At 43.6% G+C, this 25,657-nt stretch overlaps 2 protein-coding genes across 5 annotated transcripts in view; both read left to right on the forward strand.

Annotated features, from left to right (window-relative positions):
• The window catches only part of SESN2 (sestrin 2), a 47,541-nt gene extending 41,335 nt beyond the window's left edge, over positions 1 to 6,206 (forward strand). The window contains exon 10 of one of the 3 annotated variants that reach the window (XM_087970699.1): positions 702 to 6,206. In XM_087970699.1, coding sequence (XP_087826825.1) covers positions 702 to 788 — 87 coding nt within the window. In that variant the 3' untranslated portion in view covers positions 789 to 6,206. The remainder of the gene's footprint in view (positions 1 to 701) is intronic. The other 2 variants (XM_087970700.1, XM_087970701.1) reach the window with 2 other exon arrangements.
• Positions 6,207 to 15,138: 8,932 nt separating this feature from the next.
• Positions 15,139 to 24,413, forward strand: MED18 (mediator complex subunit 18). Of its 2 annotated transcripts, none has more exons than XM_087970709.1 (3): positions 15,139 to 15,229; positions 19,784 to 19,869; positions 21,179 to 22,476. In XM_087970709.1, exons 1-3 carry the CDS (start codon positions 15,171 to 15,173, stop codon positions 21,730 to 21,732), a joined length of 699 nt encoding a protein of 232 aa, XP_087826835.1. In that variant the 5' UTR covers positions 15,139 to 15,170; the 3' UTR covers positions 21,733 to 22,476. The 2 variants fall into 2 exon arrangements, with proteins under 2 accessions (XP_087826835.1, XP_026531889.1); XM_026676104.2 differs by lacking the exon at positions 15,139 to 15,229 and adding an exon at positions 18,235 to 18,481 and having other exon boundaries at positions 21,179 to 24,413.
• Positions 24,414 to 25,657: the final 1,244 nt, after the last annotated feature.

A 25,657-nucleotide genomic window follows, 5' to 3' on the forward strand; every position in this document is an offset into this window, starting at 1 on the left:
TGCAGTTCTCTTCCAAGGGGCAGCAGGGGGAGAGACAGGATAGATGCCTTCTGCAACACCCTGCCGGCCAAAACGGGGCGTGGGGGTACACGTGGTGCCCCATGTCTTGTTTTTGGCCTCCTCCATGGCCTTCTGCGGCACTCTGCCGGCCAAAAATGGGGTGCACAGAGGCCCTGAAAGCCCCCCCCCCCATCTCATTTTTGGCCTCCTGTGGTACTCTGCCAGCCCAAAACAGGCCCCATGAGACCCTCTTGCGGCCATTTTTGGCTGGCAGAGGCATTGTGGGCCAAACCTTTGATATTTCCAGGCCTAACCCTAACCCCGTGGTCCAGATTTAAGCACCCTGTAGGCCAGATCTGGCCTGCGGGCCTTGAGTTTGACACCCCTAATCTAGGGGGACTAAAGAGACATTCAAGAGACATTCCAGTTTGGGGTCGGTTCAGGGGAGGAAACATTGGAGGTCAAACCCTTAAAACTCTATATCTGCCATTTCCCAGGCAGTCTGGCAAGTTCCCTGTAACATAGGTGATCAACAATGAAGTATCTCTTTGGGCCTGTTCATGGGAGTGGTTCTGGTTGCTTGTGCCTGATATTTTGAGATCAAAGCACTTTGCCGGGATGCCAGGTTTTGGTGCCAGGCCTCTCTGCTGCTTGTTGCAAGTCTCGCATCGCTTTCTATCATGCCTCTTCCTGTCTTTTAGGTGCACGTCAATCTGCTGCTTTTGGAGGCCCGCATGCAGGCAGCTCTATTGTATGCTCTGCGCGCCATCACCCGCTACATGACCTGATTGGACTTCATGGGCGAGGCAGCCTTGCTCCTGGACCAGGGAGCTTTCTTCCAAAGACCTGTTTCTGGAATGTCTGGTGAAAAAAAAAATCGAGTTACCTCACCTTCTACCTGTGGCTTTTTTTGGAAGCGTTTTGTACGGGGATGGATTTTTTTTTTTAAGGTCAAAAAGTGACACTGTGAGGCAAAGGTGGCCTCAACGTTAACTGTTCCCTTGATGTGTGAAGGAAGCCGACCACTGTTTCATCATCATGACCTGGGAAGATCTCTGTGGTTTCATGGTTTTGCCAATGGTGGCCCAAGGTTTCGGAGTTTGATGCTGATCTGGCCAGCTCTTCTTCAAAAATTTGAGAAGGTCTTGCATCCCGTGCTGATGTCCCTCAATGACTAGCTTGGTATGCACCAAAGTTGGAGATGGCAGCATTTTAATGAATTGTGCAATGAATACCCTGTCTACATCATCTTCTTCTTCTTTTTGCAATGAAGATGGTCCTGAACCAGCTGAGGCAAAGATCGCCAAAGAGATCTCTCTGCCACGGATACGGCTTTGCTCTTTCTCTTTGGTCTCAACTTGCTACAGAACTTTGAATGTAGAACTTTGAACATTTCAAGCGGGTAACCCAGGGGTGGGATACGACAGGATTAACTACCGGTTCGGGATTTACGAGGGTCGGTGATTTATGTGCATCTGCAAATCGTCATCAGCACGCTGCGTGCAGAGAAGCAGCCTTTGAAACAGCCCTCTTTTCCTGCTTTTTTAACTGCAGCTGTGCCTCGTTTGGCAGCTGAAGTTGAAAAATCAGGAAATAAAAGATCAGGTATGAGCCCGGGTGGGCGGGTGGGCAAAAACATCAGCAGACATAGAACTGGTTCTATATCTGCTGCTCTTCGGAGCTACCGGTTCTACAGAGATGGACAGAACCAGTAGAAACCCACCCCTGGGGTAACCCCTGGAGCTCTCTTTAAGAGTAGGGAGTGGAGATATGCCCTGGGTGTGTATGCAATGATGATAATGTATGTGCTGAATTTATAACAAGCTGGCCGCTAGCGTAACTGGGTGATTACACACTGCACTTCTTTCTTCTAAGCTTCAGATCCCAAGATCATTGTGTTTTAGAGGTTCTCCGTGCGAATGTGGAAATCTCTCGGCCGCAGAGTGGGTGGTGGCTCGCAGATGAGGTCAGACTAGAAAAAGAATGTGAGTTTGTTATTAGTTGGCTGGAATATTTTCTCCTCCTGTTGTTCCCACTCCAAAACAAGATAGAAGACCATCTTAACGTGAGATTGATTTCTCAGATCAAAAAGCTAGCTTTAAGTACACAAATCTCTCTTCCCAATCCCCCAGGACATTTGCTTCTATCCTCTTTTTTTTCCTTGTCCTTTTCTAAGAAGATTTTTTTTTCCTGATGTAACACTGTGTTGTTTGGCCATTAGATCCCATTATCTCCTCTTGCTCAAGGGTTTGAGCTTTGGACGTTGTGAAACTCTGTTATCTTCTTTACAGTCTGCTCCCTGCTATTCGGAAAGTTTGTATTGATGGCTGTAGAAACTGGGGATGTCTCTCTCCATCCATCAAGGCCATCTTCTTTTTAGTGAGATAGCCATAACATAGTCCAGATGACTTAGAAATCTGGGGGATGGAAGAGAGATTATTGAATGTCTGTGGAGATTCTCAATCCTCCAGCTCATGGTTGTCCCAAAGGTGCTTTTCAAGAGGAAACTGGACTTTGTTTTTGTTGCTTTCCCCTTGAAATTCAAATTCAAGGAAAAAAACAAAAGTCCAGTTGCCGTTTGAAAAGCACCTTTGGGATCTTCACCTATCTATTCATGCAATGAAAAGATACCCTAGATTTAAGAAGTGGCCTGTATCATTTCACACTATAGGTTCCAGAACTGCAGTTTAAGCTTCTTTCTTATCGTGTTTTTTTTTTTATTAAAACCCTACCCTCTCTAATAAAATAATTTAGCATGAAAGAAGCTTGGCTTGGCTTCTCCCTTGTGCTAGAGTCTTATTTGCAGATAATTTTAGACCTTGTTCCTATAAGCCAGCCCAAGCTACCACTGCCTTGAGCCATTGACTCATCCCCCTTGAGCTAGCAGTATGTGATGACTGAGGACATGGCCAGATGGAGAGTGGCCAAACTTGTTTTTCCCCTGACTACCACTGATATTGGCTGGCAGTGTCCTCCCTAAGAGTTCAATATTGCCCCAATCCAAAGAGAGTGAGCTTTGTTTATCCTCATCCCTTTCTCCCTTACCCTGCCCTGTTTGGAAGAGCGGGGAAAATAATGAACCACTAGTGCAGGGGTCTCCAATCTTGGCCAGTTTAAGACTTGTGGACTTCAACTCCCAGAATTCCTCAGCCAGCAAAGCAAAGCTGGCTGAGGAATTCTGGGAGTTGAAGTCCAAAGTGGCCAAAGTTGGAGACCCCTGCACTAGACTGTTGTTTCTCAACCTTGGCGACTTTTAAGGTGCTGACTGTGGAATTCTGGGAATTGAAGTTCATGCATCTTAAACATTTGCTAAGGTTGAGAAACAGTGCCCTAACCTTTGCCCAAATGGGAGGTTTATCTTGCTTCAACTCTCTTGGGGTTCACAGAACATAGCTTTGTGCTGGTTAACCTGATCATGTGAAGTCTCCGCTGAACTGCCAGTTCCCTACATCTGATTGATTGGATTCTACTGCTTCTTGAAGCACTCACCGTGTGTGTGTGTGTGTGTGTGTGTGTGTGTGTGTGTGTGTGTGTAACAAGACCTTTGTTGGAATGCTCAGTTGCAAAATTATGATCCCTGAACTGTAGTACAGCAGATCATGGCTGGTATTGGTGATACAGGGTTTCTGTTACGGTCAAATGGATCTTCTAAACTTCATGCTTTAATTATCATCAGGTTATTGGGAACCAGAGAGTAGGATGGGCAGGATTTGAACTATGGGTCTTTTTATTCCCTCCTGTTCCCTCTCTACTGTTGCTTCAAGCAGTATTACAGAAGGTTCATATTTTATTGAACTCATTTTGCTGTCCAAACTAGCAATCCCCCTAAAAAAGAAAGTTGCTCATTAAGCCAAAAGAAAAGATGATTGAGCTTGTTGCTTCTATCAAGCAATTTCTCCTTCCTGTTATTAACTCACTCTTCCTACTCTGAGAAAGAATTAAATGTCCATCATTTCAAATGTTAGTATCTTGGAATGGGAGGGTTTAAAATATTTTTATCCCAACTCCCATGGACCCAGTGGGCATGAGGTCAGGAACTTGTAGGAGTTGGAGTCCAGCAGCTAGAAAACTACATGGCGGTTAGATTCTGGCCCTTGGCTCCTTTTTCATTTCCCCCCCTCAGTATTACATTTCAGTTTGGTCCCATGTGAGTCTTCTAAATCCAGCTAAATTTCAGCTCTGGGCTTTTGCTCTCTCTGCATGTTTATTATAGGAGATCGAAACTTATTTAGGCATTATGGGTTGCTAAAACCTACCCACTTTAGCCCTTGTGGCCTAAAAGTTGGAGATTATAGAAACCATAAGTCAACATCTAGAGAACCACAAGTTCCTCATCCCTTGTTCCCAATTCCTTTCTTTTTGAAATCTTGGGATTAAAATCTGAGTTTTAGACTAGAACTAAGCCCTAAAGTTGTACAATGCAAAACAAGCAACAATCTGCCCCCTCCTTTCCCCCTTGGTAACTTACGGCTCAGCAATCACCAGCTTCAAATAGTAACTGTGATGAAGTTGGATTCCCAGGAAAATGTGAACCTTTCCAGGCATTTCTGAAATTTACATAAGATTCAGTTTGGAGCAAACAACTCGGGTTACAAGAGCTAAATTTAACTATTGCAGGCCTGGCCAAAGGTTCCCCCACCTATAGTGTACAGTTGGAGAGAGAGGTGAGCATAGCGGCCAACACAACTTTGTGCGGTACCTCCTTGATGCAGAATTTGTCTGGCTTAGAGACACAAACTGCATTACTTGGTCCATTGGCCAGATTCCTACCCTAGACATATGTCTTAAAAGTCCATGAGAGAAATCCAAAATGTGATGGTGTATTTGTTGTTACTCTCAGTGCCAGGAACGGTTATCCCTGAAGGGAATTCAGAACATGTTTTCAGGCATTTTGTTTTGTTTTAAGCCAAAGAAAAGAAATCCTAGATTCATTTGTGGAACCCAGCTTATAAAACAGGATGCCACCCAACAAAATCAGATGCCACCCAACAAGATTTTAGAGACATTTTGAGAGCCAATTTGGTCTAGTGGTTAAAGCACCAGGCTAGAAAGCTAGAAAGACTGTGAGTTCTGGTCCCACCTTAGCCATGAAAGCCAGCTGGATGACTTTGGGGCCAGTCCTCACTTGGTGCAACTCACCACACAGGATTGATGTTGTGGGGAGCAGGAAAGGAGGAGGAAGAAGTGTTGGATATGTTCGCCGCCTGGAGTTATTTGTAAAAATAATAATAAATGCAAATAAGTAAATAAAAAAATTTGGGGTACCTATTTCAGGTTTCCTTTCAGGAATTCCTGTTTGGCATAGGGTCAATAATGGATTTACTTAGTTCAGGGATGTCCAAACTTGGCAGCTTTAAGATTTGTAGATCTTAATTCCCAGAATTCCTCAACCAGTATGGCTGGCTGGGAACTTCTGGGAGTTGAACTGCAAGTCTTGCCAAGCCCCGACTTAATATATTTTCTTGAAAACTCACAAGAACCATGGTCTACAATTTGCAAAGTCTCTGACTTGAGAGGATGGTCAGAGTATTTCCAACTAGTTGAATCTTCTTAGACTGAGATACAAGTGCTTGGGAGGGGAGGGGTTATTATAATGTTTGGTTGATTCTACTTCAGTTTTATTTGGATGCCTTCACATTGAATGGTTGTTACCTGTCTTGAGCTGCAGAGCAAAACTCTAAAAATATCTTGCAGTCTGTGAAAAAACACAATTTCTGCAGGTCCTTAAGGCTGAGCTGTCCTCTTTTACTTTGTCACTTCAGACTTAATGAAAAGTCTGTCACCCTGAGCATCCAACTGATATCTTCCTTTTGCCTCTTTCCTGAGGGAAGTTTGGCCCACTTGCCTTAAAATGGTACAATTCTGTGTGTGTGAGGCAGTGAGAACGTAATGTCTGGAGCTCTCACCAGAGTGTGCTGCTACATTTCACGTTGGTGCCACTTTTCTCTGACGGACACTTCACCATCTGGTAGCCTCTTTTCCTCCAGGCTTCCTTCCAGAAGATGACCTCCTCCTCTCCTAGTTATCCTCCAGCAGTCTACAGACCTGGCAGCCCCCGAATCTCCTGAATTCAATCTTTTGCTCTGCATTAAGTTATGTTGTTTTTGTTTTGTTCTTTAATGTATTTTCTGTATCGGCGCTGTGACTCTTAATTCAAAGTGTTTGTTTTTTGGAAAAAATAAAGTTGCCTTTTTGTTTACTAGAAAGCTGTTTTGAATGACATTCTTGACAGTGTCGGCTTCATTGAGAAAAGTTGGGGTTTAGAACCTAAGAATCCCCCCCACCCCTTTTTTCTTTTATATAAACTTTATTCAGTTTTTCCAACAATTTAAAAAACATAGAAAACAAAACAATTGCAACAACATTGAAGACATCATTAACATTTCTTAACCATATTCCTCTACTTAATTTTCTATTGCGTTACGATTATTACATTTTAATTTTCCTGTTGATTTCCTATTCCTTACTTATCTATATCACTTGTTACACACTACATTTTCTATTAATTCTACATTCAGTACATATAGCTTCATATTCTTTAATTATTTACAGTATTACTTTTCTTTCTATTGTCAAACCATATATACCAGGTGTCCCAGACTGAATAATACACGGATTCCTCTGTATCCCTTAACTCTAAAGTCAGCCTGTCCATATATTTTTTTTCATTAATTTCAGCAAGACGTTTGGCATTCTGTGTGGGTCATCAGCCATGCTTCTTGCCTTACCCTAGTGATATGAACTAATCTAATGAATTAATCAGTGGAATAGGTTGCCACCAGAAGTTGTGTTGTGGTTAGCTGGCAACAGGTGCGGCTCAGGAGAGCGAGGACTCAGATGAGGGGCCAGGACCATTAGGGAGTGGACTGCTACCTTCAGAGATTGTGGGGGCTGGCAGCAGTGATGAGGTTCCCGAGGAGCCTGTGCCAAGTGCGTGTGCACGCAGGATTGCTTGCAGGAAAGAGCAGCTGCAACAGCATGGGCGACTTGGGAGTAATGCAAGGTAATGGCCCCTCCTTCAAGAAGATAAAAGGCTGCTGTGAAGCAAATGTTCTTTGCAGGAAGCAAAGACGTTTTGAAACAGCCTCGTGGACATTACAGTATCTTAATTTGGTATTTGAAGACTCTTGTGATGTAAAATATTTCTTATCTGTGATTCTTGGCAGTCTCGTACAGTTTTGGCAAGGTTTGTGCTTATCAATGTTAATTAGTTTGTAGCAGCCTTTTAACTGGGGATTCGTAAAGACTCATTAAAAGGTTTCTGTTCCCTTTGGTTATTGTTTGTCTTATTGGAAAAGGGTTTGGATCAAAACAAGTTGTGGGTGCTCTATCACTGGAGGTTTTTAAGAAGAAATTAGACAGCCATTTGTCTGAAATCCAAGGTCTCCTCCAACTCATATTTTATTTGGATGTATTAATTTAAGAGCCTTACCGTGTCTCCACAAATGAAACTTGGGTTTTTCTATTCAGATGTTGGAACCTGGTTCCAAATTCTGGTTTCCAAACCACAGTTTACGTCTTAATATATTATGTGAACCCTGCCTAGTGTTCAATAAACTACAGGTAGTCCTTGAGTTACAACGATACATTTAATGACATTCAAAGTTACAACAGCACTGAAAAAGGGACTTCTGATTATTTTTTACACTTAATAACTATTGCAGCATTCCCATGGTGACATGATCAAAATGTGGACATTTGACAACTGGCATGTATTTATGATGGTTATAATGTCCCAGTAGCTTCAAAATATTTTTTTAAACTATCATAAAAAAACCCAAACCAAATCAGAAGCAAATACTTTGACAAACAAGGACATCAATCAATATATTACAATGCCCAACATCAACACTTCAGCCCAATGTACCCTCCAGATCTTCCTTTGGGGGACATGCTGTTCCACGGGGCAGGCACCGTGACAGAAAAGGCATGCTTCCTTGGTCTTCTCAAATGGCACTGCCTGATGGAAGAGATCCAGAAAATGCCAGCTCTGTTGGATCTGGTGAGATGAGCAGAACAAATGGGAAACAGGTGGTCCTGAAAATAACTGTCCAATAACAGGCCGAAGCCCAAAGATAACACAGCAAAATCCAGTTGAGTTCAATCCTTTATTTGTTTGCATCTAACGGACAGAATCTTGAGCCGTTGTGGCGCAGTGGTTAGAATGCAGTACTGCAGGCTACTTCTCTTGCCTGTCAGCTGTCTGCAGTTCGACAGTTCAAGTCTCACCAGCTCAAGGTTGACTCAGCCTTCCATCCTTCCGAGGTCGGTAAAATGAGGACCCAGATTGCTATTGCTATCTTGCCAAACTGAAGCTGCAATATTCTAACTTACTAAATATATCCTGAGGGATTCTAGGGTGTGGCTACTCTTGAACCTCTTCCCTTCCTGGCCCCTCCAGTTTGGGGCTGTGCCGTTCTCAATCTACACCTCTTTCTGGGAATGCTCTGTTGCCAAAAGCTGTGGCTGTTCCATCACTGGACAAAAAATAGAGTGGACAACCATTTCACCAGGATGGTATAAGGCAAGGGTCTCCAAACTTAGCCACTTTAAGATTTGTGGACTTCAACTCCCAGAATTCCCCAGCCCATGCTGGCTGGGGAATTCTGGGAGTTGAAGTCCACATATCTTAAAGTGGCCAAGTTTGAAGACCCCTGGTATAATGCACCTCCTCCAACCCTATGATTCTATGTTCCATATAAAGTATTCTCAGACAGAGCATACAATTTATTCTTTTTTATATAGTAATGGATTGCAACTAGTGCAGAAAAGGTGGTTGTAATTGAAATTTTTAGTAATGTGCTTTGTCTGGAGTTGGTGAAAAATAGAGGTTTTTCAGATCAGCAAGAGGGATCTTATCAGTTATGTGCGGAAGAGTAGAAGATCTCCATCAGTCTTTGGGATCCATGAAGCAGGTTGCATTCCTATATACATTTGGTAATGTAAATCTCCCATGTCAGATTGGTGACTCATTTTGCTAAGACAACATGAATATAATTTCAACACATTCCTGGCTGCATTTGAGAAACTGGTATAACTTGAACAAAATGCACGTGGAGAAGCTCAAGATTCATTCCCCGACTTCTTCTGGGCTGGGAGTTGGAGTCCACACTGAAAGGGCTATGGTGGAGAAACTCTGCTGTTGATAATACACAGCTAGCTGCAGCGATACTTTGCCAAAAGCAGCTTCTTATGTTTGCCAATCAGCATATCTTGTAACTGACTGGATAATTTATCTCCACAAACTATTGCTGCAGGAGTTGAAGTCTTGCAAAGGCCCTTGAAAACAAAATCTTTGCCAAGCTTATCTCTTAACCTTCTGATATTCCCTGAACAAACATTTCAGCTCTTTTAGTTAAAATCCACCAGCACTCAAAAGCAAACTTTTGAGAAGATAAAGAGCTAAAAGGAGTGGCCTAGATAGCTATGGGTTCACATGTGAATGTTTCTCAGAAACGGTTGTTTATGGCATTGAGCTGCTTAGTCTGGGCCAAAAGAGACTGCCAATTGGTCTTAATATCACCTAAAACCCCTCCCCCTAACAAAAATAAACCCCCAATAAAAGTTCCTTTAAAAGACCCCAAAACACCAAAAAAAAAAAAAAAAAAAAACCCACCAACAAAATAAAAAAAAAAAAAAAAAAAACAAAAACAAAACACAACACCCCCCACCCCCCCCCCCCCCCCCCCCCCCCCCCCCCCCCCCCCCCCCCCCACCCCCCCCCCCCCCCCCCCCCCCCCCCCCCCCCACCCCCCCCCACCCACACCACACCCACCCCCCCCCCCCCCCCCCCCCCCCCCCCCCCCCCCCCCCCCCCCCCCCCCCCCCCCCCCCCCACACCCCCAAAAACCCCCCCCCCCCCCCCCCCCCCAACACCACCCCCCCCCCCCCCCCCCCCCCCCCCCCCCCCCCCCCCCCAAAAAAAAAAAAAAAAAACCTAAATCCCTGCTGTAGGCCAGTGCTTAAGGCAGTGGTCTAGAAACCAGGAGACTGTGAGTTCTAGCCTCACTGTAGGCATTAAAGTCAAATGGATGGCTCTGGGCCAGTCACTCCAGAGGTGGTATTCAGCAGGTTCTGACCAGTTCTGGAGAATTGAATTCTTTATTGTCATTGTATACATACAACGAAATTCACATAACACCCAGAGACCAGACTCAACATGCACACACACATGACAATCCCCAAACACCTCCCCACCCACCAAAATTCTCTGCCTCCTAAACACACACAAGCATCCACACAACAGACCAAGTAATACTGTCCAACAGCTCACTGATAGTGGTCCTTAAGTTCATTGTTAAGTGCAATTATAGCTCTGGGATAAAAACTATTCAGAAAATGAGTTTTAATTGTTCTCTTTCTTCTGCCAGAAGGTAACGGTTCACAAAGATTGTAAGCAGGATGGGAAGAGTCTCTGAGAATGTTGTGTGACTTCCTCAAACAGCGAAATGCAAAGATGTTGTCCAGGGCTGGTAGCTGGAGCCCAATGATATTCTGGGCAAATAGAGAACCGGTAGCGGAAATTTTGGGTAGTTCGGAGAACCGGCAAATACCGCCTCTGACTGGTCTCGCCCCCATCTATGCTCTGCCTCCCGCGTCCCAGCTGATTGGCTGGGTCTTCTTTGGTTGCCCTGCACAGGAGAATGGAGCTTGAAAGCAGGTTAGTGGGGTGAGGAGGGAATGGGATTTTGCAGTAACCTTCTCCCAGGGGTGTGAATGGGGATTTTACAGTATCCTTCCTCTGCCATGCCCACTAAGCCATGCCACACCATGCTCACAGAACCGGTAGTAAAAAATTTTGAATCCCACACTTAATGGATATGACCAAGAGATTCATGTATGGAGTCAACCATGGAAAAAGGTTAGAACAGCCTAGAAAAAGAAGGCAAGAGGTATTTTCATAATGTCCAAGAATGGATTCCATTGTGATTTTGAGGAATGTCACTGCCTAGCAAAGAACCCCTTGCATAAATCAGGAATAATCCTTGAGATTCAGTCATTTATGTTCCAGTTGAAGTTTTCTGCTGCAGGTCATGGATGATCTCACATCAGGTCTTGGTGACACAGATACGGAGGTCAGTGTAAGGCCGGTTCTTAAGGCTTCAGCAGCCTTGGTCAAGGAAGCATTGGGACTTTTCTCAGAACTACTTCAGGCTGGGAAACAGAAGAACAGAAGAACGTCTTTGGGGTATATAAATAAAGATAGGCTTGATGTTCCTTCATAAGAACATCCAGTGCTGGCACCAGGATTTGGAAATTTTTCTCCCCTAAAACAAGTGGATATGCAGACTGAAAATTCTCTGGCCCTGTGGCCGAACATCTAGGATGTTATATGGAAAGTATAAATAGTGTACTAAACTTGTTTCATCATCTTGAGGCCTTCTGCTAATCTTGAAGTCATGGTACATGTCCTGCCTTGTCAACCTCTGAAACTAGCACTCTTATTTTATTAAGATCAAGGGTAGATTTCATCCCTGCTTTTATCCACTTGGGAGTTATAGCCAGGCAAAATTAAATATACAGAACTGCTTTTTGGCAGTATTTATTTATTTAGGGAATTTATATTGCCACATGGCAACTCAAGGCGGTTCATAGAATATAAAACCTCATATAAAAACAATAAAAGAAGAGCCATATAATAAATTAATATAATAAAATCACCCCCAATCCCAGCCCTGGAGATAGCACCTCCCCCGAGCCATTTAATGGACTCCATCCCTCTCTGGGTTCCCCAGGCCCTCTGGCAGAACCAGGTCTTCAGCGCCTTCTGGAAGAGTATTAGCGTGGGGGACATTCTAATCTCTGGGGGAATGATGTTCCAGAGAGAGGGAGCCACCACGGAGAAGACCCTTCTTCTGGGTCCCACCCGGTGTAGGCCTCTTTATGACTGCAATATTGCACTTGCTTGTCCTTGCCAACTTTTGGGGCTAGTTATGATTTGATTGATTCACAATAAATCAAATGACCTTACATTGGCCATCATTAAAAAAATCTAAATACAATATATTTACAGCGTGGCATACATTTAAGGTTACACATCTGAGTTTTCAAGAACTCATGGGACAAGTTAACTAAATATCTGGAGATTTAAAAAAGAAGCAAGGAGATGAAATGTGTCTGAGATTTAAGTTGTATTTATCCAAGGATATAGCCTGAGATTCAGTCCTGGAGCAATCTGTATTCACTATATTAAGCACACAAGGGGTGTTAACTTGTCCTTGTTCCTACTGCATTTAACAGGCAAGCAAGTAATAGTTGATCATCATCCCCACCTCTACACCTCCATCAAAATAGACTCTAGCAGCTAAAATTTAATCATTGGACATTCTAATTCTATTATGGCTATATTAGGTTGCATTTGATAATGGGTCAGAAACCTGGAGCAATTTGATATTTGGATGGCCCTTGGCAAATCATTGCTTCTCTTGTGTTGCAAATACAAGAGATAAGAGTCTCAAACCTCCCCTTCTTCAAGGATTACTTCAATCAGAGCAGCTCTTGTCTCCTGTTGACAACTACTGTTTACACATATTAGAAAGGCGAGTTGTTGACCGAGCCAGTACGTGATGGAAGTCTCAGATCTGATCCCACTGACCACATGATCACTCTGATCAGCATGTAGCTCTCCCATGGACGTGTGCTCTTCTGAATCAATAGGTTAATCACCCATTCTCCCCACCTCCAAGGCCTGTTTGCAAAGTGCTGTTGGAAGCCAAAAGAATATAATGGCTGCGAAACGGCTGTTTGTGCTTTCTAATTTTGGAAGATCTGAAATCATGCATAACGAAAGTGAATTTGGACACTAACTTTCCAAAACAGAAGGGGAGAGACTATGCAAGGATAGCAGCTTGACATGTCAGATAAACACCCTAATGTACTTTTTGCTCTTTTCATTTTGTTGCTCATGTTAAATTTGGATCACACCCTGCTGCAGAGCATGGACTAAAATAACACATGCTGGTAGGTGAGGCTGCAAAATAGTAACGAGTATTTATAACACATCTAAGGCAGAACCTGGTTTGGTTGGGTTTGAAAGAGCACATTCAATGGAGGAATAAAATCAAGCCTTCTTTCGAGCGATTGTTTGCCATTGGTGAATATGCCATAAGAAAAGCATATGGAGCACTGTCCTCTGTATTTGTCATACATGCAATTGCATTACAGCATAAGTACTGTGCTACCCTGAAATACAGTGGTGATTGTTGTACTTTAGCCCAGTATTGGCTAGGGAATTCTGGGAGTCGAAGTCCATACAACTTAAAATTGTTGAGGCTGAGAAATACTGCCTTAGCCAGCTGACCTGTCTCCTCACCTACATTATATTTATTTATTAATTTTTATTGCACCTTTATTATTTTATTACTTTACTTTATTACTCAAGGCAGCAGATATATCTAATACTCATTCCTCCTCCTATTTTATCCACAACAACTACCTTGTGAGATGGCTTGGGTTGAGAGAGAGTGACTGGCCCAGGGTTATTGAGATGGCTTTTGTGCTTAAGGGGACTAGAACTCACAGTCTCTTGGTTTCTGGGCCAGCAGTACCTTAACCACGACATCCAACTGGCACTCCAGCAGCCCTGTCAAAGGAACTGTCTTACACTCCTGCCTGAACCTGTTGCACTTAGTTCAGTGTTTCTCATTCTTGGCAACTTTGAGATGCGTGGATTTCAACTCCCAGAATTCCCCAACCAGCAGATTTGCCAAGGTTGAAAAACACGTTGAAATTCAGCTGGATTGCTTTCATTTCCCCGTCTGCAAGTCTGACGTTTAGAGGTTGGCTGTGCCAGTTTATACCTGCATTCTAACCTAATAACTCTCAGGTACATGAATCTCTGTGTTAATGACAACAGTTAATAAAACCAAAGGTGTTTTATTTAAAAAATATGTTCTCCTTATTAAAACTCACATGGAATCTGAAACAAAAAGATACAACTTATCTCCCTGGTCTAGGAAGATGGCTCTGATGGCAAATCTTCTTGAAAATACAGTATCTTTACAGGGAAAAGAATCAACTACTTGCTTAATTGCCAGCTATAAGCTTCCCATGGCTTTGGGTTAGTAAAGCTGAGCTAAAAGGAAGATGACACAACACTGGGTATGTAAGTTTTTATCTCTATCAGTTAAAGAATTGTGTGTGACTCAAAAATTTGTCTATTTCTTTATAGACAGAATTTGCACTAATAGAAAATATTCTTTTGCACTCTTTAGCTATTAGATAGATATGTTTTATCATTGGGAACGGAGTTTGAACTAACACATCTATTAAACAAAACTTTCCAGGTTCATATTTTTCTTTTTTAGAATTTTTTAAATTAAGTTTCATTATAAAATAAAAATATACAAGAAACAAAAGTCAGAAAAGGAAAGAAAAAGGAAAGAGAAAAGGGCAAAGACAGAAGAAAGAAATAATGACTTCCAACTTCCTTTGGTGCAGTAAATTACAAAAATAATATAATACAAGCCATTTCTATCATAAAATCATTCTAATCGTGAAAACATTAGAGTCATATTATCATATGAGCAATCTCTCCCAAGTCCAGCCATGCATTGATTGTAAATGTTAAAGTGAGTAATTGTTTTTGAGATGGTCAGAGATTGCTAGCTGTAAAGGAATATAACAACTTTTTTATCTTGCCATCCATGTTAAGTGATGTCTGAGACAGATGGACTATGAACAAAACCTAGAGGTAGTTTACTGGGGCAAAGGCAAAGAGTCACTTTAAAAATTGAAAATAGGAATATATAAATCAGTGTATCTGATAGCCTGTTAGAATAACAAAGAGAGAACTGTAGCACAAAAGACTCTTAATTTAGCAATCTCATCAGCCAGTTCCCCACTCAGAAAATTTTATTCTGGTGCCAGTGTCATTTTCCTGAATCCTGGAATATAGAATAATAGGGCTGGAAGAGACCTTAGGGTCTTCTAATCCAGGGGTCCCCAACCCCCCCCCCCGGAAAAAACCCCCCCCCCCCCCGCGTGGTGCACCCCCCCCCCCCACAAAAAAAAAAAAATTGCCAGAACAAAACACAACAAAAAAAAACCCCCCAAAAAAAAAAAAAAACACCCCCCCCCCCCCCCCCAAACCCGCCCCCCCCCCCCCCCTGATCTAATCCAACTTTCTGCTCATTGCAGGAGATCCCGAGCCTTGTGGTACAGTGGTTAGAATGCAGTATTGCAGGTTGACTCTGCTCACTGTCAGGAATTCAATCCTGACCGACTCAAGGTTGACTCAGCCTTCCATCCTTCTGAAGTCGGTAAAATGCTGGGGGCGGTATACTGACTCTGTAAATCGTTTAAAGAGGGCTGTAAAGCACTGTGAAGTGGTATATAAGTCCAAGTGTTATTGCTAGTGCTATCCTATACCATTCCAGACAAATGGATGTCCAATTTCTTCTCGAAAGCCTCCAGTGTTGGAGCACCCACAATTTCTGGAGGCAAGCAGTTCCGCTAATCAATTGTTCTTGCTGTCAGGAGATTTATCCTTAGTTCTAGGTTGGATCCTTTCAGGGGTGGGCTTCAAAAATTCTAGCAAAGGGTCCTCTGCCTGGTTGCTGGGTGGGCGTGGCCATGGTTGGCATGGCCTAGTCGGCTTCCTACATCATGTCACGGAGGGGGCTGTTTTTGGCCTCCCTGCCCCGGGCTCTGGAGGCTTTCCTCAAGCCTCCGGGAGGACGAAAACAGCCTCCTCAGGCTCTGGAGGCTCTCTGGAAGCTGGAAAAGAGACCCTTTCCGGCTTTCCCAAACTTCTGGGAGGCCCATTTTTTGCCCTCCCTGAGCCTCCATGCACAATCTGCACTTACCTGCACCCAAAAGGGGCCACGTGGAGACTCCGGGGAGAGGAGGGGTGAGTGGGGCCAGCCAGGAGTGGGATTTGGGGCTTCTCCGAACTGCACAGAATCTTAGCTAGGGGCTCTCCTGAACCCCTGTGAACGCCCAGCAGCCCACCCCTGGATCCGTTTTTAAGACTGTATATTATTTTCTTGTTTTCTCTCCTCTAATGCTTGGTCAGCATCCGGTGCCCACCAGGGTTTTGACAATGTGAGGAATTCCTGACTCAGAAGGAGGAGGGTTGGGTTTTTCCCCTCCCAAAGATATTTTTGGACTTCTGTAGAATTTGGGTTTTCCCCAGTGCTGCCGATACTGAAGATCTGGATTTATAGTTAAGGAAAGATTTAGCAGCAGCATGTTTATCTAGAGATAAACTTGCTTAGCTGTTATCTCAGTTCATTCTTTTTCAGATAAGTAGACTGTGTGAATCCGGGTTATTGGCTTAGTTTATAATCCAGAGTATTTTGTCAGGACAGAAATTAATTAATCAGAAAGCAGGTTAAAGGCTATTGTGCAAATATTAAAAGAGTGCGTGAATACAGTAGTGTCTCAAGACTTTAGTACATATATTTGAAGACTACCAATAACACTAATACAGGTAGACCTGACTTAGCAACCACAATTTCAACCAATAACTCCCTTATTAAACACTATAGTTGCTAATGGAAAACCAGATGACTTATATTATGTCCTATTCAGTCATTAAGTGAAACATCATGTGACTGCGACTTGCAATTTTATTTCCATGTTCTACATTAACTACATTGGCCAGGTGCTGATTGGGAAGCACGTGAATAGTAATCATGAGACCATGGGATGCGGTGACAGTTGTAAAATCAAGGATTGGACACAAAGCTGTTTTTTTTTTACACTATTGTAACTTCAAATGGTCACTAAATGAGGCAGTCAGTAAATGAGGACAACCTGAAATCATATGAGACCAGGGACTGCATGAAAACAGAGAAGTGATATTATACAATGCAACAGATATTTTCCCCGTAACAACACTTGAGGTGGTTGTGCTGAGAGAGAGAGGGACTGGCCCATTCACCCAGCCAGCTTTCATGCCTAAGGTGAAACTAGAATTCACAGTCTCCTGGTTTCACCACCAAAGTGGTTCTACATTAAGACATGATATAAAGCTATTATTTTCTTCCTCTCCTAATGAGAGCATCAGGGAGGGGGAGAGAATTTGGCAAATACACAGCATACATACAACGAAATTTCTGAATAGTCTGGAAAAGGTCCATAAATATTGCAGACTGTGCAGTAAAAGTTACCTTGGAGAGCACTCCCCTCCCTCCACCTGTGTGTGTGTGTGCGCGCGCGTGCATGTGTGCACACATAAAGTTTCTGAAGTTGCACTTGATGGAAGTTTCAACAAAACTGTCCTTGTTTTGGTTGTGGGTGCCTGTTGTGAGGTGCAGCTGAAAAGTTAAAAGACAGGTTCCAGTATTTTTATTTTCTCAAGTGCTATCGGCAAGTCAGATACTCCACACCCTGTATTTGGGATTTGATTTGTTTGATTTGTTTTCAAAATGAAAAACTTTGCATTTGTCTCTTAAATATCATGTTAAACCTGTTTTGTTTTGTATTTTAACTTTGGAAACTTTAAGACTCTTGGACTTCAACTCCCAGAAGTTCACCAGGGATTTCTGGGAATTGAAGTCCATATCTCTTAAAGTTGATGATGTTGGGAAACACTGCCCTAACATATCAAATTTAGTTTGAAGTATACTTGTCTTTTAATGTATTAGCGCCATGCAATTGCACATTATCTAATTTCCTCTATACCTTCATCCAAGTCATTAATAAAAATATTGAAGAGTAAGGAGCCCAACTGTATGCCAAATCCCTGAATATCTCACTTGTTTCATGAACAAAGTATTTTAAAAGCAAGAGAAAACCCACATTTTTTATTTTGACCAATAAAGTTACTTTCAGTAATCTTCCTCCTAAGCATATCTTACAGTGTTTCTCTGAGAGGTTTCCAAGTACTTTAGGGCTACCAGATTCTGTAACAGCTTTTGTCTGATAAACTCGCAAGATTCATTTTTCTTGCCATGTACATGTATACAGCCGAACTAGACTATGTTGTTTCTCTGTGTCATATATGTGGGTATATGCATACTTATATATCTTGTCATGTTTATGTAGTGTGTATTGGAGGTGGTGACCCTTTGAGAACTGTATGCAGCGAAATTTCATTTTAATGTATGCCGATTTAGTGTATATTCAAAGTAACAGTAAAGTTTATTCTAACTTTATTATTCGAAATGGCCTCATGCCTTGATCTGAACTAAAGCACATCAACGAAAGTGTAGAATCCAGCCTCTTTTGTACACCCATGCCCTCAGAGAGGCGCAAAAATTAAACGTCACGCGGAACCAAGCCAGGTTTCCCCAGTGGAGCTCGGTTCCTGCAAAGCACCATTTTCTTTTCTCCCTTTCACCCAAGGCGGCAGCTTTCCGTACAATGACGTAATAGGAAGATGGCGCCGCCCAGGACAGGCAGAGAGGAACACGCATGCGTGGGCGCGCGGTGCTTTGCCCGGGGTCCAGGAGGAAAGACTCCCGCTTTATAGAAGAATCTTTGACTGTGGGATTCACACGTGCGTCGAGAGAGGGTTGCTCCACCGGGCGGACAGGTGCGTGCTGGCTGACCCGGGAGCTTTATTCTTTAAGAAGAGACTTGGGGTCTTGTGGGGGGCCGGGGGTCTGGGATCCAGTTGCAGCTACATGCAACTTTCCCCAAAGGAGGTTAAAAAGGCAAAACGTGTGCATCTGCCCCAGGATACGTGTCGCAGGATAACGACGCCAAGAATGATCAAGGCAATTAAATGTTCCTTGCTTCCTTGTTTTAATGTTATTGTTTTTTGCTCTTTTGATTTATGAGCCCTCCGGAGTCACGAAAGTGGAAAGAATGAAAAAAATAAATAAATAAAAATAAACAAGCAACAGTTCATGGGGGGAAACAGCTGCCCTGGTTCAGACGTTGCTCCAAATCGTGCTTATTCTCCACCTCCTCCTCCTCCTCCTCCAGGGAAACCGGGCGCTACAGCAAATGCAGGAGGAATTTGAACCAAGATACGAGTTTTGGTGAAGTGGTGGGTTGTCGAGCAAGGGCCTAGTGGAGTTTTACTTCGTGGTGGGTTGAGTCTCAGAGAGGTGGGATTTAAAACGGTATCAGGAAGGAGCCACAGTACATTCTATTGTCAGGATTCAAACAAGGGTCTAAGGCTGTAAACTAGAGTTTGTAAAGCATGCCCAACCCACTTCACAGAATAATGGGGAAAATAGGCACGTTTGCCTATTTGTGTTTTTTTCTTATATATGTTGTGTGTTGTGTGATTAAAATTAATTTAATAATAATGCTGTCTGGCTTCACACCACAAAAAAGCCAACATATTTTGGCTCAGCATGCATGGCATTTTAACCTAGCCACACTTATGAATCACCTTTTAGTCTCCAACAAGCTGCTGTTTCTCATCTGAAGGCTAAGCTAGTCATTTTCCATGGTTGCCTCTTTTCTTTATAAAAAAGTGATCTGAGTGTCACTATTTGCTTTCGGATTGTATTTCACCACAGCAATGTTATTAAATCTGTGGTTCTACACCCCATTAAAAAAAAAAACCACCACAACCAAATGTTCATTCAACTTCTAATTGATGTTGGATTCCTGATTGACTATTAGACAATAGGAGATGTAGGCGCAAAAATAATAAAAGGAGAAAGACATATCATCTATGTTTCCTTTGGGTAAATCCTTTTTGTTTGCAAAGGCAATATTGCAGCTTTGTATTTTATTAAGTTAGCTTTCTCTGTATTGGAACTATAGATCCCATACTGCTTGGAAATTTTGGGAGCTAAAATTGTAACAGGACAGAAAGGTATCACATAGGAGAACCAGGACTAGATTTTTAAATATTTTGTGTTCTTTGCTATTGTAGGGAACTTCATAGAATGGAGGCCCCACCTGTTAGTATGATGCCAGTCACTGGCGGTACCATAAACATGATGGAACACCTGCTTCAAGGTGAGTTATAGGCAACGATTTGCTTGACTCTTATATCTGATTAATTTTAAAGTATATGTCAGTCCCTTAAAAGAATATAAAGTTGTTTAATCATTCAAGTACCCTCCTTTTATAACTGCACTACTAAAATATATAGAAAGAAATATTACCTAGGTTTTGAGCTGGCAACCCATAGGGCTGCTGGACACATTACACATTTAAAAATACAGGTTACTCTACAGTATATACTCAATTGTGAACTATCCTTGACTGTCTGAATATAAATAGTCCTCGAATTACAACAGCTTGATTAGTGAACATTCAAAGTTACAACAGCACTGAAAAAAGTGACTTATGACGGCTTTTCACACTTGTGATCATGTGTGTTAAGGCACTGATTCCCTTAACAAATGTGGCAAGAGAAGTTGTAAAATGGGGCAAAACTCACTTAACAAATTTCTCACTTAGCAACATAAATCCTGGGCTCAGTTGTGATTGTAAGTCGAGGACTACCTGTACTTAATTTGACACCCAACAACAGCTTTGCATTCAGATCTCATGAGTTTGCAATGTACAAAGTATAATTTATGACTAGGCTCCCTTGTTTAAAAAAAGAACCATCATCTTTTGTGGAGGGTTGTGCCTTTTTCTACTCAGTACAGTTTCTAGAGAGATCCTGGTGCTATTTGTGGTCCTACACAGTTTTTAGAAAATGGCAGATTAGTGAACAAGAAGAAACTTTGTGTTGTGGCCTGTCGGCTGCTGGCCCCTCCAGCAGCCGAATCAGAGGAGATGGTGTGGGAGTCAGTGTCAGTATCAGGGCAAACTGGGAGCCCCAAGGTGGAAGAGGGAATGGAACTGGGAGAGAGAGAGAGAGAGAGAGGCGGAGTCTGGGCTGTCCGTCAGCCCTCAATTGGAGAGTCAACAGCCCCCAGGTCTGGAGGTGGCTGATGAGGAAGAGAAGGAACAGCTGGGTCCAGTGCCTGACGTGTGGATGCGCAGAAGGCAGAGGAGAGGAGAGCAGTGGAAATCCGTGGGCTGATCCTTGGGAAGGAAAAGCCACTGCTGCTAGTGAGGCCCCATCCTAGTTCTGGAGATAAAAGGCAGGGGGCAGAGATGAATAGATGTGGCAGACAACTATTCCTCTTCCAGCCAGCCGGACTTGTTCGCCTGCGAGAGAAACTGTTTGCTGGGGGCTGCCGACATGCCTAATAAAGGAATATTTTGAGTTGAAGTCATAGGGTTTGTCGTGTCTGGGGAGCTGGGTCAGAACACTTTGCCCCCGTGTCAGTAAAGACAAATGAGCAATTCCGTGTTGCCTTTTCTCCAGGTAGCGTTTTGGATCAAAGCTTGGAGAGTCTTCTTCACCGACTCCGTGGCCTTTGTGACAACATGGAGCCCGAGACTTTTGTCGATCACGAGATGGTCTTCCTTCTCAAAGGCCAGCAGGCCAGCCCGTTTGTCCTTCGCACGCGACGCTCCATGGACAAACCTGGTGCTCCTTGGCACTTGCGGTATCTTGGACAGCCGGAAATGGGAGACAAAAACCGCCATGCCTTGGTGCGGAATTGTGTGGACATTGCCACCTCGGACAACCTGACAGACTTCCTGGTCGAAATGGGCTTCCGCATGGACCATGAGTTTGTAGCCAAGGGGCATGTGTTCCGCAAAGGCATTATGAAGATTGTGGTGTACAAGATCTTCCGCATCCTCCTCCCAGGAAACACCGATAACATTGAGCCTCTGTCTCTCTCCTACCTTGTGGAGCTCAGCATTGTGGCACCGGCGGGGCAAGACATGGTTTCTGACGACATGAGGAGTTTTGCTGAGCAGCTAAAGCCCCTTGTCCATTTGGAGAAAATAGATCCTAAAAGATTGATGTGAGATCAGGGGTGGGATTCTACCGGTTTGGACCGGTCCAAGGCAAACCGGATCTTAAATTTGCATCTGGTTCGCCGAACCGGTATTTGAAATGACCGTCTGGCCACGCTCACCCGCCCCTCCCAGGAGTCTCCACATGGCCCATTTTCAATGCAGGTAAGTGCAGGGTCCGTGTGGAGGCTCTGGGAGGAGGGAAAAACAGGCCTGGAAGTCCGGAAACGGGCCTGTTTCCGGCTTCCGGAAGGCCTCCAGAGCCCGGGGAGGCCATTTTTAGCCTCCCAGAGGCCCGGTAGAAGCCTCTGGACCCTTGGAAAGGTGAAAATGACCCTCCCGGAAGTTCTGGTAGGCCACGCCCACCATGGCCACGCCCACCTAGCAACTGGGTAGCGAACCGGTTGCTGGGATTTTTGAATCCCACCCCTGTGTGAGATGGATTGCAACCGCAGCGGGATCATTCCTCTTATAAAGGTGGAAGGTTTTCAGAAATACGTATATGCCTCATGTTCTTCTAAAGAAAAATACATTAAGAGATCCAGTTGCCTTACCCTAATCTGACTGTAGGTTATTTTCAAACGATTTAACAATAAAAAAGATCATTTTGCTGTTGGCTTCCTCTTTGGGCAATAGTAGTCAAATCTTCTTTGAGCCAGATTAATCTGAAATGGTTTTGAATTTAAAATTGGTTGTATTTGTTTGTTTTTAGGTCCACGGCAATTTTTGTGTGACCTAAAATAATACATATTCATTCTTTTTGAAGAATTTGCTAATGTGTATTCAAGTTAGGGAGACTTGTTTGAGTTTAGATTGATTCCTATTGATCTTTCATCCACAGGGAATAGCAATAGCAACAGCACTTAGACTTATATACCACTTCACAGTGCTTTACAGCCCACTCTAAGCAGTTACAGAGTCAGCCTATTGCCCCCAACAATCTAGGTCCTCATTTTACCGACCTCAGAAGGATGGAAAGCTGAGTCAGCCTTGAGCCAATCAGGATCGAACTGCTGGCAGTGGGCAGAATTAGCCTGCAATACTGCCTTCTAACTGGTGAGATTCGAACTGCCAAATTGCAGGCAGATGGCAGTCAGCAGAAGTAGCCTGCAGTACTGCACTCTAACCACTGCGCCACCACGGCTCTTCTAATAGGCACAGGTAGAAAGTATTAACTATTTCAATAATAGATTGACTTCGATGATCCTCTGCAGAATATTTTCCATCATCTAAGAGGAATTGTAGTTCTGTAGTTTAACAGACATGTATAAAATAGCAATGGATAGAGTGGTGGCCCTTGACTTATGACCATTCATTTAATGACCATTCAAAGTTACTATAGCACTGAAAAAAGAAATGTGCAACCAGTCATCATGCAACCATTGCAGCATCCTCTTAGTCACGTGATCATCAGCTCGCATTTAAAAAGGTGGCAACATCCCAAGGTCACCTGATCACGTTTTCCAGCCTTCCCAGCCATCTTCTGACAAGCAAAGTGTCAACATCCAAGACAGCCACATGGTGGTTATGCCCCCGTGTGCCATTTTGGAGTTGCCACAGTGAGGAAGTGGAAGGGTGTCGCATGGGGTGCACTACTGCATTTAGGGTGCTGGGTGTTGTGACAGGTGCACGGAGTGGGGTGGGCGCAACAGACTTGGAGGGGCCTCGGAAGAATGAAGCAGTAGCGGCAGGCAAGTCTTTGCTGGAACAGGCCTAGAGCGAACCATGGGGCTTGCCAAACCCTCATGGCAGGCAGAAGCCAGTAATGCTGGCTAGAGTCCCATTTTATTGCGTGCCGAGTCAAGAGACCAGCAAAGGGGAATTGCTGTACCAATGGTGTGGCCTCGTTTCTTACTGGCTAGGCTCCGGAACTGTGACAGGTAGCCAGCATTACCCTGACACAAAATTAATGGGGAAGCTGGCAAGGAAGTCGCAAATTAAGTGAGATACCTGATGTCTCATTTAACAATTGAGGCAAGAAAGGTAAATCAGGCGGGGGGGGGTGTCACTTAACCACATTACATCAGGTCGGATTGTCAGGTCCCACTTGTGGTCAAGGACTACCCAAATAACATGCTGTCATGCCGCTGTTGGAGTCTGAATCTGAGGAGGAAGACAAACAGCTGACAGAGTGGGAGTGTGGCTCCATTGGCTGTGGAAGAACCTGGGAAAGGGCAAAGTCCTCCTGGGCAGAGCAGGGGAGAGGTAGAACAAGGGAGAGGGAGTTCAGAGCAAGAACCAGGCCCACCTCATCTTCATCTTAGAGCTCGCAGGGAGGAACAGAGAAGAGAGCAATGTGGGTTGCATGGCTTACAGGGGAGGAAAGGGCTCCGATTCCCTTCATTAGCCACAGCTGGGAAGAGAGTTTAAAAGAGATGCAAGCTGAGTGTGGCAGCTGCTGGGAGCAAACGTGTTTATCTTGTGTTGACTTTAGTTATCTGTGTTCCTGGTGTCTTCCCAACTGTGTTGAATTACTGCCATTCCTTCACATCAGGAATTCCTTCTTTTGCCCTGCCGGACTAATTACCTCATCTTGCCTTGATTGGACTTATAGTTACAGTTTTTGTTGACCACATTTTGGACTTGATTTTCTATAGCCAAAGGCTGTTCATGGAAGAGTTTTTCTCCAGCCCAGAAGATAACCAGGACATTGGGGGCAAAGTTGGAGCTAATAAAAGGACTCCTAATGATTATCTGACTGTGTTGCCTTTGTGCCACAAAGGGTCATCACAGATACTTCTATATTAAAAGCATCATTACACAGAGTGAAGTGATCCTGGCTTCAACAATGAAATAATTAACGGTAGTCCTCAACTTATGACCAACATTTGAGCCCAACATTTCTGTTGCTGAGCGAGACATATGTGAAGGGAGTTTTGTCCCGTTTTACAAACTTTGTTGCCACAGTTGTTAAGGGAATTGCTACGGTTGTTAAATTAGCAACACGGTTGTTAAGTGAATAAGGTTTTCCCATTGACTTTGCTAGTCAGAAGGTCGCAAAAGGGGATCATGTGACCCCAGGACTCTGCAACGATAATAAATTATGAGTCCGTTGACCAGTGCCTGAATTTTGATCACATGACGATGGGGATGCTGCAACGGTCGTAAGTGTGAGAAATGGTCCTAAGTGACTTTTCAGTTACGTTATAACTTTGAACAGTCGCTAAATGAACAGTCGCTAAATGAACTTGCAAGTCGAAGGACTACCTGTAATTAATTAACTTATTGACTCAGATTAAAATCCATCCAGCATGGGTCCCTGAAATAGGTTTCTCTGAATTCTTGCCTATATAGGATATATATAGGATTTCCCAGTGGAAATCTATCTGCCCGGTCTTCACCTCAGTTTGGGAACTGGTTCAGAAAAGCTGCTCAGAATTGTTGGATACAAGATGGGCGGCAAATAAATGTCAAAATAAATAAAAGAATTTGCTCAACCAACAGGGGCTAGCTTCATTGGAAAAAGCTTTCCGAAAAGAGATTTTCACGGTGGTTTTCCTAGCCTCAATAAGTACAGATTGAAGTGCTGGTGAAAATTTAGCTGCCACTTCAGTCCCGGCGAATCTGTAACCTTTTCAGATTTGAATTAATCCTCTCATATGTCAGCAATAATTAACTTGCCCTCCCCCCCCCCCCCCCCGATTGCTGCAATATAATACCAAGCCACCTGGTCTATACGGTCCTGAGACAAGTGGGGTGGGATGAACGTTGCGCCAGGAAAAGCGTCGTCTTCTCAGCACGTGACTCATGCCAATCACGCATGGAGAGCCACTGACAGTTCCAATCCTTTTTATTGACCTGCACATTGTTGTGGGATGCGTAGAACATAAAGTGGTGTTGATGGAGCTCAAGCAGTTGCGTAGACATGTTTGAACGATACATCACCCCAGCCCTGTTTTATTCGAGGTGTCAGCCTGCTCTGCAGCACGGTAGCGCA

The sequence above is a fragment of the Notechis scutatus genome, chromosome 8 (assembly GCF_049901735.1).
Source record: "Notechis scutatus isolate UNSWTSFEM ecotype Mainland chromosome 8, rNotScu1.2, whole genome shotgun sequence".
Classification (NCBI taxonomy): Eukaryota; Metazoa; Chordata; class Lepidosauria; order Squamata; family Elapidae; genus Notechis; species Notechis scutatus.